Source organism: Centroberyx gerrardi, chromosome 22 (assembly GCF_048128805.1).
Source record: "Centroberyx gerrardi isolate f3 chromosome 22, fCenGer3.hap1.cur.20231027, whole genome shotgun sequence".
Classification (NCBI taxonomy): domain Eukaryota; kingdom Metazoa; phylum Chordata; class Actinopteri; order Beryciformes; family Berycidae; genus Centroberyx; species Centroberyx gerrardi.
The window spans coordinates 19,399,102-19,415,151 of record NC_136018.1 but is presented as its reverse complement, the minus strand read 5'-3'; the positions used below and the strand labels follow the sequence as shown (position 1 = coordinate 19,415,151).

The following is a 16,050-nucleotide window of genomic DNA, read 5'->3' as shown; positions in this document are numbered from 1 at the left end:
AGCGCAGCCTGAGATCCTCAGGCGGGGCCCTTCTGACCGTTCCCACCTCCCGGCTTGCATCTAAAGGTGACCTGGCATTTGCCGTCAGGGCTCCTAAACTTTGGAATGCCCTGCCTGAGAATCTCAGGCTAGCAAACTCTGTGTCTTCTTTTAAGTCTCTCCTCAAAACACATTTTTATGTAAAGGCTTTTTTACTATGATTTTTATTTCTTAGTTGTGTTTTAATTTTATTCCTTGTTTCTTAGCTCTTTTTTTACTCCATTGATCTTGTTGCTGTAGCCATTTTTTATAATGATTTTCATTTCATTTTATTAATTTGTGCTTATTTTCTATTATTTGTTTTTTCTAGTGTTTTTATTCCATGCTTTTATTTATTGTGAAGCACTTTGTAACAATTGTTTTGAAAGGTGCTATATAAATAAAGTTTATTATTATTATTATTATTATTATAAGCCATTTAATAACAGAAGAAAAATATCACACAGAATATATCCAAAGCACACACTTTTATTCCATTTGTAAAAGCATAAGGATACACAAACCTTCATTTAAAGTCTTGTTTTTTACATTCTGTTGGGTACAACTACGTGTAATTGCACTTTTGCATGGTTATAATAAAGTGGCTATTAAAAAGAATTATAATTATAATAATATAATATAATGATAAGGCTTATAGTGCAATCTCAGATCAGTAAGAAAATATTAATCTGACTGTCCTCTTTGGTTAGTGGCAAATTCTTCAGAGCCTAAAGGTATTAGGTATAAGATGAGATAAACTAGGCTCTAAGCACATAAAGCCCAAGATAAACTAAGGAAGGGTCTGACGGTGAATCACAGACAAACAGTATTTGGGCAGGACGCCTATGCAAAGCAGTATGGGACATAAAATGAGCTCTACAGTGCAACCGCCTAATGTGGCCATGATGAAAGGCAGAGGATAAACACAGGATAGATTGTGTAAGGATGGATGCACACTACAAGATTTTAGCCTCAATTAATCCAACCTACACAAAAATCCAACACCATAGTTTCCACTCAAAGGCGTTCTGGCAACATTCTGGTCTTGAAAATATGGGACGGCAAATCTGGGTGTCAGTGTTGGAGAAATCTTGTAGTGTGCATACATATTCATATATTTGTACTTTTTCAGAACTTTTTCAACACAACAAGAACCACTGCTCTACAGGACATGGTGCTCAAGCAGGGGAGCAGAATCGGCCGGCGAACAGGATGCTCATGCTGGGGTTGTGTCGGATGAAGAAGAGGAAGGGGTGGTCCGCGACAAAGGTGACGGGGATCCTGGCGCAGCGCAGCATCATGACGGCGGCGGTGGCAGCGGCGGCCTCCGTTCCCTCCTCGTTGACCTCCACAAAGGCCTTGTGGACCACCTTGGACAACACCAGGTCGTTGGCCGGAGACATGCCTGTTGGCAGAAGAGAGAGGGAGAAAGAGAGAAAAACGTATAATACTTATAATAATCCTTGAGAAAACGTTTAGCTATAAGCTATAAGAGATGACTAAGTATTAGGGATGGGACGATATGCTTATCTCACAATACGATTTAATACGCGATATGGGGTTCACAATTCGATAAAACCACGATAAGATGTAATAAATAAAAGTTAAATGACTGTATGACTGTGCAGCATTATGTTTATTTCTGAGACACAAATCTTCAAATTTAGCAAAAGAACTAGCTTGCTAGAATGTAAACGACAATATAAAAATGTCTTCACTCTGACAAAATGGATTAGCAACAGCCGTGCAGTGTTGCAGACCATTGCAGAGGAACATAGGGCTAAGGACTTGAAGGAGTTGGATCTGGATAGAGGTGAGCTTCCAGTCGAGACAGCCCTTGGACTACAGTGATCTGTGGAGACCGATTCATTTAAGTTCAAGATGGTGGTGAAGGAACGACCTCATACCAGACGTGGAATGTTGTCTGTAATCAGTTCAGTTTACGATCCCTTTGGGTTCCTTGCACTAATTACACTGCCTGCCAAAGTCATGTTGCAAGAGCTCTGTAGGAGAAGCTGTGGATGGGACGACAACATACCCCAAGACATTAGACACCAGTGGACAAGATGGCTGGTAGACTTGGAAAGGATGGCAGCATTCAAAATCAAGAGGTGCATTAAGCCCAAGGACTTTGGACATCCCACTCTTGCACAACTGCATCACTTTTCTGACACTAGTGAAGATGGATTTGGCACCGTCACCTACGTCAGGATGCAGAACAGGAGCGGTGTCCATGTTGCCTTCCTGCTTGGCAAAGCAAGAGTCACCCCCCTAAAGCAGATAACCATTCCCAGTCAGTCTTGAGCTGAGTTGCAGCTTCAGTTGAATCAGTCACCATTCTGTACAGACAGCACTTCAGTGCTAAAGTACATAAAAAATATGGACAAACGCTTCCATACCTTTGTGGCAAATAGAGTATCGACCATTAGAGATGCAACCAACATCTCCCAATGGAGGTATATCAATACTAAGGACAACCCTGCAGATGATGCATCCAGAGGTATGAAAGTTGACGACTTCCTGAATGGCAACAGATGGATTGAGGGCCCAAAGTTTCTCTGGAAGCCAGAGAAGGATTGGCCTGCATATACGACAGAAGCCACCATTGCATCTGATGAGCCAGAAGTCAAGAAAGATGTCACAGTGAATGCAATCATTGTCAAGGACTCTCCTAACGCTACTGACCAACTCATTGCTTACACACACCACACATGCATACTTGCACACTGCCCACTTTAGCCAACTGCACTTTACATCTTTACATCTGACTTTACATCTCAACTTCATTCCATTTCATATGTCCATATATTTTGAAAAGTGTACATATCATACATATTTTTATTTTTGATTGTATTTAATTATTTTTTTATACTCTGTCACTTTATATTTTCTATCACTTCTTATTGATGGTCATTTTACCATTTTGCAATAGAGTACTGCATTGTTTACTTTGTTTACTTGTTTACATTGTTGCAGCTAGCTCTAGGCTCAATTTTTCATAGCTAGCATTATCTGCTTCTCGCTGTTTTGTTATGTTTAAGACAATAAAGAACCTTGAACTTCTCAGATTGGAGAAGACTTAAGATTACAGTTGCCTGGTTTCTTAAGTTGAGGAACACTCTTCTAGAGTTGAATCAAAAGAGGAAGGAGTTGCAGGCTTCTGATGGCAACAGAAAAGGTGCAAATAGCCCAACCAGCCACTACAGTTGGAGATGCAAATGGTCAAATGTGCATTAGGAGATCAGAGCTCGTCACCATGTGATCTTTTGGAGGCTGAAACTTCCATAATTCGCTATAGTCAGCAACAAAAATTCAAAGAAGAAATTGCTGCACCATCAGCTGGAAAATCTGTAGTTAGAGACAGTGCCATTTACAAATTAGACCCACTCCTGGAGGATGGACTCCTGAGAGTTGGAGGGTGACTGAGTAAAGCAGCAATGCCTGAAGAAACAAAGCATCCACTCATCCTGTCCAAAGATCAATACATCTCCAGACTCATACTAAAGCACATTCACCAACAATTGGGTCACAGCGGGAGAAACCACACACCGTCGAAGCTGCGCAGGAAGTTTTGTATCACAAATGCCAATTCAGCCATGAGAAAAATTATATTGCAGTGCTGCTCCTGTAGGCGTTATGGTGGAACGGTGGGTGAACAAAAAATGGCGGACCTGCTAAAGGAAAGGACTCTTCCAGATCTCCTTCCCTTCACCAATGTTGGAGTAGACTACTTTGGGCCAATCGAAGTAAAGAGAGATCGAAGCCTTTGTAAGCGCTATAGCGTGACCTTTACATGCCTGGCAAGTACAGCTGTCCACTTGGAAGTGGCACAATCGTTGGACACTGACTCATGCGTCAGTGCTTTACGGACATTCATTAGCCGGAGAAGTCAAGTTCCTCATATGCGGTCTGACAATGGTACCAAATTTGTTGGAGCAGAAAGAAAACTAAGGAAGGCTCTTGCATCTTTGAATCACAACTGTATACAGGGAGTTCTACTTCAGGATGGTATCCGGTGGAGTTTTAACCCGCCTACAGGATTACATCATGGCAGGGTATGGGAATGTATCATCCACATGGTCAGGAAGGTTCTCAGTTCTGTTCTGCATCTGCAGACTCTGGATGATGACTTTGAGATGATGAAGTTGAGGCCATATTAAATGATCTCTGCATCACCAAGCTCTCAGATGACCCCAATGACCTCAAACCTCTCACTCCCAATCACATTCTCCTTATGAAAGGTAAACCAGTCTTACCACAGGGACTACTCAAGAAACAAGATCTGTTTGCTCCAAGAACGGCAAAAATGGAACCAAGAGAGAAGAACTTTTGTTCAGGTGGACATTGTTGTGGTGGTTGACTCTACGGCTCCTTGTGGCTCTTGGCTGCTTGGCAGAGTCCTGGAAACCTTCCCAGACAAGAAAGGTCTGGTGCGTTTTGTGTGTCTCCAGACAAAGACAAACATCTTAGAAGGAAGAAGCTTTGTCTTTTGCAGGAGGCTATAGGCACTTAGGGCAGTAAAGTAGTGACCTCCGACCCAAAGAAGGTTGTTTTAGACATGGTCTGTTTTTTCTCAGTACTATTGTATACCTGGTTATTTTGACTCCTCGTGTTTGAATTTTAATGTAATTGTTGTGTCTGCCTACCAGTAACAATTAGGGGCTGGTGTGTTGGAGCCATTTTTGTATTGTGTTCATTATTATGTATTACTATTTGTCACGCTCCACATACCACCTACTGTGCAAAAAGGGGAATTACCACAGGTATTCACCTGTGGTAATTCCCCTTTTTGCACAGTAGGTGGTATGTGGAGTATGGGGAAAGTACACATAGGTGAGAGAGTAATCACAGGGCAGGTGTGTTGCTTGCCGGTAGAGGCACACAGTTTGACTGTATGGCAAGTGTAGCGTATATGTAGGGCCAAACTATGTGTTGTTTACAAGCAAATTATTGATGGATGTTAAATGCGTGTGGATCAGCGTTGATGGGCCTGATTGTGTGTACAATAAATACGCTTAGTATGGCTAAACGTATATGGACGTTTGGACATTGAATTATTAAACCCACACACCGCTACACAAAGGGCTATGCGTCAATAATGCAAGTACCAGTATAGCAGCCCCTCAGTGGCTTGTAGACTTTTTGTTTTTTGGCAAGCCAAGTCACTACACATTGCATACAGATTTTGAAAGATTCTGATTTCTGAGCCCCGCCCCCTGCTTCATGAATATGCAATTTTCATCATCTGTGTGGTGTCCATGATGGAGGAATTTTGTCTTGAGGAAGAAATACTTTTGCAAAACATTAAGTATACCAAATAATAACAGATGCTTAAGAAAATATATGTATTCCGGTTCATGTAGGCCTATCCCAAATTTTAGCATGTGTTTTGAATTGTTGGTGGAGACTGAAGTTAAACCACTTCAGAACTTAGCTACCAGCTGCACTTCCTCCACAATGCATGTCATGTTTTTTTGTCATTCTTATACAGTTTTGACTTTGGGGTTATTTGGAAGAAGATTCATTTTTTCATTTTATGACATATCTGCATATTTCTGAAGGTGTTTTTTCAGTCAGTATTTAGAATGACAATCCACCAGATACTTAATTTATTTTGTCTCCATCTTTAGTGCTCAGTGCTCATTGCTGTGGTGTTTCTGCACTGCACTTCCCAGATATCACCTGTCAATCAAACAGTGTTTCCAACACTGTGACGTCTTTTTCCTTGGATTTTCTGTTGATGAAGTTTGATTTTCTGTTGGTGGTGTGGATTATTAATCTAACTTCTCAACAGAAATGAATTTAGAAATCATCAAGCAGCGGCATTTTCCGTCTCTTTAAATGATTATGTGGACAGCTGATCTGGTCCAGCCTCATGTCCTACCAGAGAAGTCACTCATTGCGATGTCAAAGGCATCCACCATGCCCATGCTGCTCAGGATCTTCTTCAGGTCGTACTTCTCCTCCATTTTGAACCGAGGCAGGGCCACCTGAACCTCGACTGTGTCCATCATGTCTGGACGAGTCCACTCCACAAAGTTCTCATACGTCAGCTCCTTCTCCAGCTGTGGGAGACAATGTCAACAATTAGTTTGTGAGTGTGTGTGTGTGTGTATATATGTGTGTGTGTGTGTGTGTGAGTGTGTGGTACCTTCTCCAGGCCTGTTGTACCGTCCTCCATGTCGTTGGGCAGGAAGATGAGCATGCTGAGGTCCTTCCCCTTGTAGGGCATCTCCAGGATCTGTCCAACACAGCGGGTTGCAACCGTTACAGTGTGCAGACTGGACTAGTAACAGTTTGACTGTTTCTTTTGAATGAACAAGCTGGCTGATAAGATTGCATGAACACATTATTGTGATTATGTGATGGATTGAGTGTTTGATTGGTGGGTTAGCTGATTTAGACTTGTTATTCTCTAATTCTCTATTTTTTGTTACACCCAAAGACATCACTTCAATTTTAAGTTACAGATATAGTTACCTTTATGTGAATTAGTTTCATGGTTATGAATAAAAAATAAAAAATAAAACTAATTGTGTAACGTTGGAAATACCAGATCTGGATCACCACCAAAATCTAATCAATTGATTTTTGGCCCATGGCCGATCTGTCCACCAACTTTCATGGAAATCCATTGGTAAGTTTTTGAAATATTCTGCTGACGGGCAGACAGACTAACAGGGGCTAAAAAGCTAAAAAATAATATGTATATATATATGCTAATTATTTGACCAATTTATTGACTGAATGAACGTTGCTGTTGCTTAGTCAGTTAATAGGAATACAAATAAAATTAAGACGCATTGAGTGACTTGATTGATTGATTGATTGATTACCTGGCAGTTGGCCTCGGGGATGAAGGTGAGAGGGAACTTAGTTTTCTGGTGCATCATCTTCACCGGCTTAGTGTCATTCTGAGGACAACAGCAAACAGAACAAGCTCTTTTTTCACTGAGCCAAACACAATCATTCTCTCAAAGCTCTAGCCGGTTACAACTGTCATGTATAGCATGGCTGTCTTTGATGAGTCCCATCGTCTGCTCATTCTGCCTTCTTCAGACATTCTACATACTGCATGTATAGTGTGTACACTAAACACTCTGTCATTCTGTTACAGTTCTGACCTGAGGACTCACTTTTTCAATATCCTGTGGTGTGGAAGTGAGGAAAGTCTGATGCAATGTTCTCAGCAACTTTTGCATTAGAAAATCATTTCTCAGCAAGATAAAGAAAGGTCAGGTCAGATGTGTGGGGGAGTCTCATGTTGCACAACACGGGCGTGGCCGCAGCCTCAAACTCGGTGCACTTTCTCAAGCACCACCTTTTTATTTCTTTACCACTCTGTGTGGAAAAAAAGGTGTGTCTGTCCACACCACAAGGAAGACTCATAAATCATCACAGCTTTACTGGACCGTAGCAACCCAAGAGCAAAAGGATTGTTGATGTTTAAGGTCTTTGGAGGTCTTGGAAGTTTGGAAGAACCAGTGTGAAATGTTACCATGCCGCTTCTGGCCTTGACTAACAGACCTATGTAATGCAAAAAAAATAAAATGTTTCCTACAGATCACCCCTTTCTGTCTCTGCTTTCCACAGTTTCCTATGGTCGGGGTTCCCACTGTGGCCCTAATGCAAAATTCCATGACTTTTCCATGACTTCCCATTACTACATCAGAGCGCTTCCATGAAGAATATGATTCCTTGCTGGTTTGTCAATGTTGTTCTTAAAAGGTCCCATATTCTACGCTTCCCAGTTTTTTATTTTATGTCTTGAGGTCCATTAAAAAAGGTTTGTGTGGTGTCATGTACCAATGTACATGTTCTCAATCCATTTTTACACGTTCATTTTCCAGCATCTCTCTGAGCCTTGCCAAGAACAGGCTGTTTCTGTTGCTGCGTCTTTAAAGCTCATTAATATTAATGACCCCTCTGTTCTGATTGGTTAACCGTTTCAAGAGTGAAACGTGAGACACCACAGACCGGCAGCTAATGGCAGCTGCAGGTAGGGAAAACTCTCCGGTAAATAGACAGTGAGAACCACTCAACCGCTAGTTGTTAGCCTATTATTTCTTACAAAAATGATAATGAGCGAACCTTTGTGACGCCACAAAGTTACAACATGATAAAGAAAATCACTTCCAAGTTCCAACCAATAAATCCCTATCCAACTCAAAAACAACCTAGTTAAATCATCCTGTATTTTACCAGTAACCCTGCACATGCCAGTGATTAGAAACATCAGTTATAGTATATTCTACCATGCAATATCATTTTAGAAACCAATACAGACTGTTGCTTTCTTCGGTCAGTTTTTGCCTTCGTATAATGTTACCTTGTTGACTCTAAACCGAGCGTCTTTGGTGAAGTCCTCCTTGAACTTCTTGTCCCAGTTGCCTTTGAAGTAGATGGCGTTGACCAGCACTAGCCTGGTCATGTTGTCCACCACACCTTGGACCAGCACCTCCTTGATTTTATCTGGTGAACGGCACAGACACAAACACACAAGGAACCAATGATATTTGAAACAAAGATGCAGCGCTGGATACAACAAACAGACTATAGCTTTGTTTCCATCCAAAAGTCAAGCAAATTTTGAGCCAACTTTATAAATGATGGAAAAATTAAATGCGCACTATCACTATTTTAAACCTGCAATAAGCGATTTTAGACCCTATAACCAATAACCTATAACCAAATATCGACACACGCGGGCCAGCTGTGTTGCTGTTTTCACCTCTTTTCTAAAGCTTGTTGTCAAACTCGGACCAAATTAGCTTTTCCTTTTTTTAAAATTAGCATGTCTCCTCCCTCGCCGTTTAAAAGCGGCGCTCTCCCCCTCCCATCCCTGAAAAAAATTATTGTAATGGTGGAATCGATGAAGCGAGCGAGTAAACATTTTCAACTATTAAACTTGCTACCTGCCTCTTCACTTGTCATTGTGGGACATGTAACCTTCAGCAAGAGAAAAATCTGGCAAAGCGAGACCGGTAACAGGCGATATTTCTCCGTAGGTACATTTAGCTTAGCTGTTAGCCTTTATGCACGGTCCTTCACTAGGTTTGTCCTTAGGGGCTTCTGTAGCCCAGCAGTTTTGCTGTGTGTGTTTACAAATGTGTTGCGGTTTCTGTCACCCTCTAGTGGTCGGAAAATTGCTCAGTGTAGCTTTAATCAGAAAAACACATCGACAAGGAAAATGGAAAGAGTCTTTAAGCTATGTCATTACTTATTCGACAAATGCATTTCCAATACTGTTTATAACAGAATTTCTGCATCAATACAAAACTTTCCCGCTTAAGGCAAACATAAAAACCACAAAAATGTACACACTCATGCTACTGTAAGACATTTTGCTAAAACTGTCCACCAAATGGCATACATGTGTGTGCAAGTGAGTGCGTAAGCTTGTCTGTCTGCATAAAAATACTTGAAATCCCAGCTACTGATGCATACACACACAAGGAGAGTGACACTGTAGAGAAGCAACAAAAACATGGTGTTCATCTCAACAGGTTTTCCACTTCCTCCCATTCTCCTGTCTCATTCCAAACACATGGTTGATTTTGATGAGTGTGTGTGTGTGTGTGTGTGTGTGTGTGTGTGTGTGTGTGTGTGTGTGTGTGTGTGTGTGTGTGATCCACCTTGGGTCTGCTTCTCCACCCAGCTGTTGATGTTGTTCCTGGCTGCCTCTGGACTGGTTTTGAAGTCCACAGACTCCAGCTCTGCGCTGTAGTGCTTCTTGGTTTCTGCTAGGAAATCCTGAAACCATCAATATGTATTTAGTACTACTGATTCCTAAATAATCTAATTCATTCATTCATTCACAGTAATGGCACAAAAAGGTATTACAGCCAGCATAAAGATTCCTATCTGTGCCTCTCATTCCATCAGGACTACCTTTGTGTAGACACACCCACACCTGCCCATACAGGTGCACACACACACACACACACACACACACACACACACACACACACACACACCTCAACAAACTGGTAGGACTTCTCTCCATACAGCCTGTTGGCCAGGCTGAGGGCGTACGGGGCTTCAGGCTTGTTCAGCTCGCTCATCAGTTTGTTGAAGCCGACATGGACGTCCTCCTGAACCTTCTGGACGTTCAGGCACTGCGGACAGCCGAAGAAGACCAGATTTACAGAGAGGCATTGAGCTAGTGGCAGAGGAAGACTAGTTTGAACCAAGTTAATATAGACTATTGTATAATGGAAACTGTGGACTTGAAGGAATACCACAGGAATACCCGTTGGTCAACTTACCTGTTCAGTAAAGAGAACACAGACCAGCCTCCTTCCATTGACCATCATCCATGTGTCCCCATAGAGATCACTGGCTTTGGTGCTCCATGCTAACACTTTAGCAGACACTATGGTGAGTGATAGTAGACCACTAACATTATCTCAAAGTGACAAAATGAGAACTTGTAACAGCTCTAAAGCTAAATGGTTAGTAATCTTACATTTTATTCAGCTTAGTCTGTCAGTTTTGTGTAATTATAATAAAAAGGTCAGTCTTCATACTTTGGAGATAATGCTAGTCGCCTACTATCACTCAACATAGTGTCTGCTAAAGTGTTAGCATGGAGCTCCAGAGCCAATGATCTACTGGGGACACATGGATGATTTTGGTGTCTATGTTCTCATCACTTAACGAGTAAGCTGACCAACGAGGCAATCTGCCAAAAACTATTCCTTTAAGTTGCAGACTTGTCAGTAGTGTCAGTTTATCTTTATCTGAGAACACCACCCGCTGCTGTTTGCATGTCAGTTTCACATCACAAAATTCCAACTGCATATTGGTTGGAGGAATATGGAAAAGGAACCATAGATAAGAGTGAGACATGAGAAAACAGAAGAAAAAAGAAAAGCATTAACACCATCAACACTGGCGTAAAAGAACCCAAGGAAATAAACATTGACATAAACAAAACAAAACAAAACTAGCCACCAACCCTGATGTTGTTTTACAGTCAACTCAATTGAGGACAACAAAAAGCCCTTCTACTTTTCAATGGACAAATTCAGGATTGTTTGCATCCAAATCAGCAAGACACCAACCATCAACTTAAACTACAAGTACATAGTCTTCACCTATTCACCTATTGGTATTGGTTTCTGGATCCTCTCACCAATGACACCAACCAGCCCCTCTGTTAGTACAACGCCCCTCAGTTAGTTCATCATTCCTTTACTGTTGGCTCTGTTACCACCTTCAGCAGATACTGTGGCAGTCTGCTGAGCTGGACCTGCTGCTGCATCTGCTGCTGCATCTGCATCTGCATCTGCTCTGCATCTGCTCTGCTCCTGCCTGCCTCGGCTGCTCTGCCTTAGTGAAGCAGAGGACCTGGAGGTGCAATCAGTAGCGCTTCCCATCATTAGGATCACTGTGAAGTTAAATGTGTGTGTGTGTGTGTGTGTGTGTGTGTGTGTGCAGGACAAGAAAAGACCTATCAACAGACTGTGGTATGTGTGATGTAATTGTTGGCCAGCGGGTTAACAATCAGGTTAAGAGACCAGGCGGCTGCACTCTCTGGTAACTAGGTAGTGAAAATAATCCTCACAGCAGCCTCATGATACTGTCGCCTCTCCACTTTCACACACACACACACACACACACACACACACACACACACACACACACACACTCACACACACACTCACAACACACCCAGGTACGCATGTACACACACACATCACTACAACTGATGACTCAGCATCACACTCTTCTGTTAACCTGCAACGTTCCTTGCAAAGTACCATGAATGTATAAGAATTTGTTTCGGTGATACTGGTGAACAGACATATTGACAGCTTATATGGTAACACAGCACATTCTAATGCAAATAGAGAGACAGCAGAACTAGGGTTGGACTGTTTTTGAAGGCCAATGGCGATACTGTTATTTTTGGATTGAAGCTGCCAATAATATGTGATGATATGCGATATATTTAAATTCAGACATTTTCATACCAAAAAATAAAATAGGTCTAAATATAGGTGTAAGCCTGAGCAGAAGCTCACATAGGTTGCAGAGGGACAATGCTGCAGGCTTTAAAAAGGTCAAACAACCTGATGTGCATTCACAACTGCTGCTTTTAATGCTGCTGCTTTTATACCATCAAACAGGTCCTTTGCCCTTTTGACTGGGCCTTTAGTTTACTCAATTTAAGCCAAGGATAACATTAAGTGCTACAGGCTGCTGGTCATTATTATGGAATAAAAAAACATATGCTTATAGACTATTAGTTATGACAGGACCTCTCATAGATTTTCATGTCACATACCACCAAATAGACATGTTGTTGTTCTTGATTTAGTGTTGAACTGTAGGACTGTGTATGCTGTACATGCAGAGTAAATAGTGGTTAGAGTGAAATCTGTGACCACAATAGTCATTATTATAGATTGTCTAATTGGGAATAATATGTAGTGAAATAAATTATAGTGGGATTTTGCTGGAGACCTCCTGTAACCCCTTCAAGGACCCCTGGGGGACCCAGACCCCACTTTGACAACCACTGAGTTATGACAGCCAGACAATGGGACAAAACATTCGCCTACATGCTGCTGGACTGATAAGGCGAGCTGATTGCTTCACCGTATCCAAGGTGTTTATTGCCCCATACACTTCCACATTCTGTATGTTGTTCCCATAGCAACACAACAGACAGCTGCCCACCATAAAAACTAAGTGAGTCAGAACAGATCAGGTTTCAGACACTTTTGCTGACACAACTGTGTTTCATACTGAATGAAGGCCTATGCATAATATTCCCATGATGTCACATGCATTTCCTACCAATAAGGTGCTTTACCATATACACAGCTCATTGACTGTGGCTGTCATTTGATTATAATCATCTGTTAATTTATTACAATCGCCTGTTAATTTCCTACCAAGATGGTTGTGTGATGATGTAACAGAATACTATGAATAGATCTGGCAGAACAGGCACTGTCTCCTGCCACACCCACTCCACTCTGCCAGACAGTTACTTTAAAATAACTGTAACTTTGCCTTACAGTGATCACCAACTGGAGATTATTGTTTTACCCATTTTTCAATTCATCCATACATCACTGGTCCTAATATCAACCTGCATATTCTCACCCTAGAAAATAGAACCACACCTTTTCTTTTGCAGTAATGTAAAAAAAAAATTGTTGAAATTCCAACATCCAGCTTAACCAGGTACACTGACTTGCAATGACACATGAATGTATGCTGTAGAAACACTCCTCAGGTTCAAATGGGTGTGTTTTGTGGTATTCATTTTCAGTGGGAGAGGTGTGTGTGTATGTGTGTGTGTGTGTGTGTGTGTGTGTGTGTGTGTATGTGTGTGTGTACCTCTGACATCTGTGTGGCTGTGTTGCCCCTGGCTCCCAGCAATACCATAGCCAGAGCTGAGGAGATGCTGAAGGGAGAGTAGAAGACATTGCCAGTCTTGTCGTCTTCACTCAGCTTTTTGAACAAAGCCAGGGAGAAGCTGGTGTTGGCCTCGGTTAGTGGGGTTGATGTTGCCATTGTGTCTGATGCAAAGAAAATACAGCACATTATTAATCATTACATTATCAACTGTATCTCATAAGAACTTTTACTAATTAATAGTACCCAGTCTTCATTTCGGCATGCAGCCAATACACCAAGCAGAGACACACACACACACACACACACACACACGCACACACACCCACCCACACCCACCCACACCCACCCACACCCACCCACACCCACACACACACACACACACACACACACACACTGGTAGCCAGTAGTGCCCAACTCCTCTGGAACAGTTTAGGGTTAAAGGTGTCATATTACACAAAACTGTTTTTTACTTTCCCTTCCAGATGTAAGCATTTAGTCATCATATCTATACCCTCCGTTGAGGCGGCCAATCAGATCAGTCGCACACAGGCATCAATGGCCACAGAAAACAGACTGCTCTTTACAGTGGAGATACTGAGAACCCTAATGTACATATACAGCATGAAAATACAGCACATTATTAATCATGACATTATAAACTGTATCTCATATCCCTTTAGATCTGATATGTTGCATTCTCTCTTGTATAAAGAAAATACATCGCCGAACTCCATTGAAAAATCTGGCAATTTTAAGTTGCAATGATGATCTGCAAACGTAGATACATGATAGAGCATGACTTAAGAACTTTTACTAATTAATAGTACCCAGTCTTCATTTCGGCATGCAGCCAATACACCAAGCAGCACTTATTACAATAGAAGTTAAACTTTAAGAATTGGTGCGCCTGTTATTACTACGATCTTCCACCTAAATACACCGTGATGGGCAGTAGCGAATAGTGTGAACCAGTTATAAAAGTTGATATTTTATTGAAATTAAGAACTGTTTGGTGGATTACACGTATGCCGAATTTAACAGCAGACCGTATTGATTGGGAGGACGTCTTAAGTCATGTTTACCAGGTATGTGCTTTGGCCGATAGGCAACGCAACATTAAATTTACAATTTCTTCAATGGAATATGGTGTACAGTAGTTTCCATTTAAAGGAATGGCACCTATCGGTACTGCTATCCCTTATGGGATGGACTAGGCATTGGTCAGTCAGTTAGGCAGACAGCCGTGAAAGTCGCATCATGCCGTATCATTATAGACATTATACTTGTACTACAGACCTAAAAATCAAGCAATGGACAAGCAACAACATGAAAAAACCCTTTTCTGAATGTCTTTGAGAAGAGTTACAATCCTGAACATTACTGTCAAAACTTGGTGTTTTATATAACCCAAGGCCTGTCCCCATCGACAGGCTGTTCATACAGCTGTCTCAGAGAATTAGTTGTGTATCACCTAGTGGATCAAAGTGACTACGCCCTACAGCCCTCATCATAACCCAGTTAAAAGAGACTGAATGAGACAGGAACCTCCCAACAGCCTCCTGTACTTACACACGCGCTTCTTCTGGTCGACAAGTGATCAGTACTGTAGCCTATCTGTCACAGGAAGACTTTCTCAGGTTGAGCCATTTCCGTCATATTTACATGGTCGACACGCCCAAGCTGTCAAAGTGAATTTCCGCATTCTCATGTGTCAATTTACGGCAAGCCGAAAGGGGAAAACTAGGTTTGAACAGGTGACACTTCAGCTCCAATCAAAGTGCATCGGACAAGTTAGAAGGGCTGATGAATGTTATTACTTCTTTTGATTATTGCACTCCTAACTATTGGTTGTGTGATTTAGGGCAGCTTGGAATACAAGCTTATCGTATTGTTGTACTCATTCTAAAGTTTTACTGTTAGCTAAATGTCTAACATATTAATGTAGGCTAAAATGTAACCTTGTATATTTTTCACATCAACCCAATAGCAAATGTTCCTAAGTTCTCAATCAAGTTGTTGTATTTCAGTCTAATTCAGTCTAGACTTGCAACATGTACATATTTTGACTACGAATGTGCAACTGCGTTGTGACACTCTGTGCTTTCTGTGCTTGAGGTCAGTGAAGCACTGGACTGCTACAGAAGAAATGTGACGACATTTTTCAACGTTGTCTGTTTATTGTCCAAAATAATGCTTAAATTTACTGTTATCTTATGGTTCTGGTGGTTACTTGATATATTGAAATTACACAAAACATAACACTTAAACCAAATAGCTGTAAAATGCGGACTATTTGTAATGCGCATGACTTTTATTGGAAGTAAATTGTATGAACTCGTATGGTATTGGTTATATATAAAATTTATGCACTTGTATCATACATTCTCAGACCATTTCTCCTTTTCTCTTTAACCCTATAAAAGATTATTCATCTTTTGTCAGTCTAACAAATATCAATATATAACTAGCATATGCTTGTGTTTACATTTGCCAGACTAAATTTTGTCCAACCACAAATCATGTGTGGTTATGGTTTTATCTGCAGTTAGCAACCAACTTGAAGGTGCGTTGCTGCCATCTACTGGACTGGGCCAGAGGCATGGAGGGCCTCAACTCTACCAGCTTCCATCTGGTAGATTTATGGTCATGAATACT

The 16,050-nt window shown here is 41.4% G+C and overlaps 1 protein-coding gene across 1 annotated transcript; it reads right to left on the bottom strand.

Moving 5' to 3' along the window:
* Positions 1–506: 506 nt before the first annotated feature.
* LOC139918768 (leukocyte elastase inhibitor-like) lies at positions 507–15,064 on the bottom strand. Its single transcript, XM_078291321.1, is given in 11 exon segments — positions 507–1,423; positions 5,903–6,083; positions 6,170–6,259; positions 6,855–6,932; positions 8,348–8,490; positions 9,654–9,771; positions 9,996–10,136; positions 11,237–11,326; positions 11,329–11,370; positions 13,375–13,556; positions 14,965–15,064. Coding segments are annotated over 10 exon segments (1,287 nt in total). The 5' UTR covers positions 13,552–13,556; positions 14,965–15,064; the 3' UTR covers positions 507–1,196.
* Between the last annotated feature and the right edge of the window lie 986 nt (positions 15,065–16,050).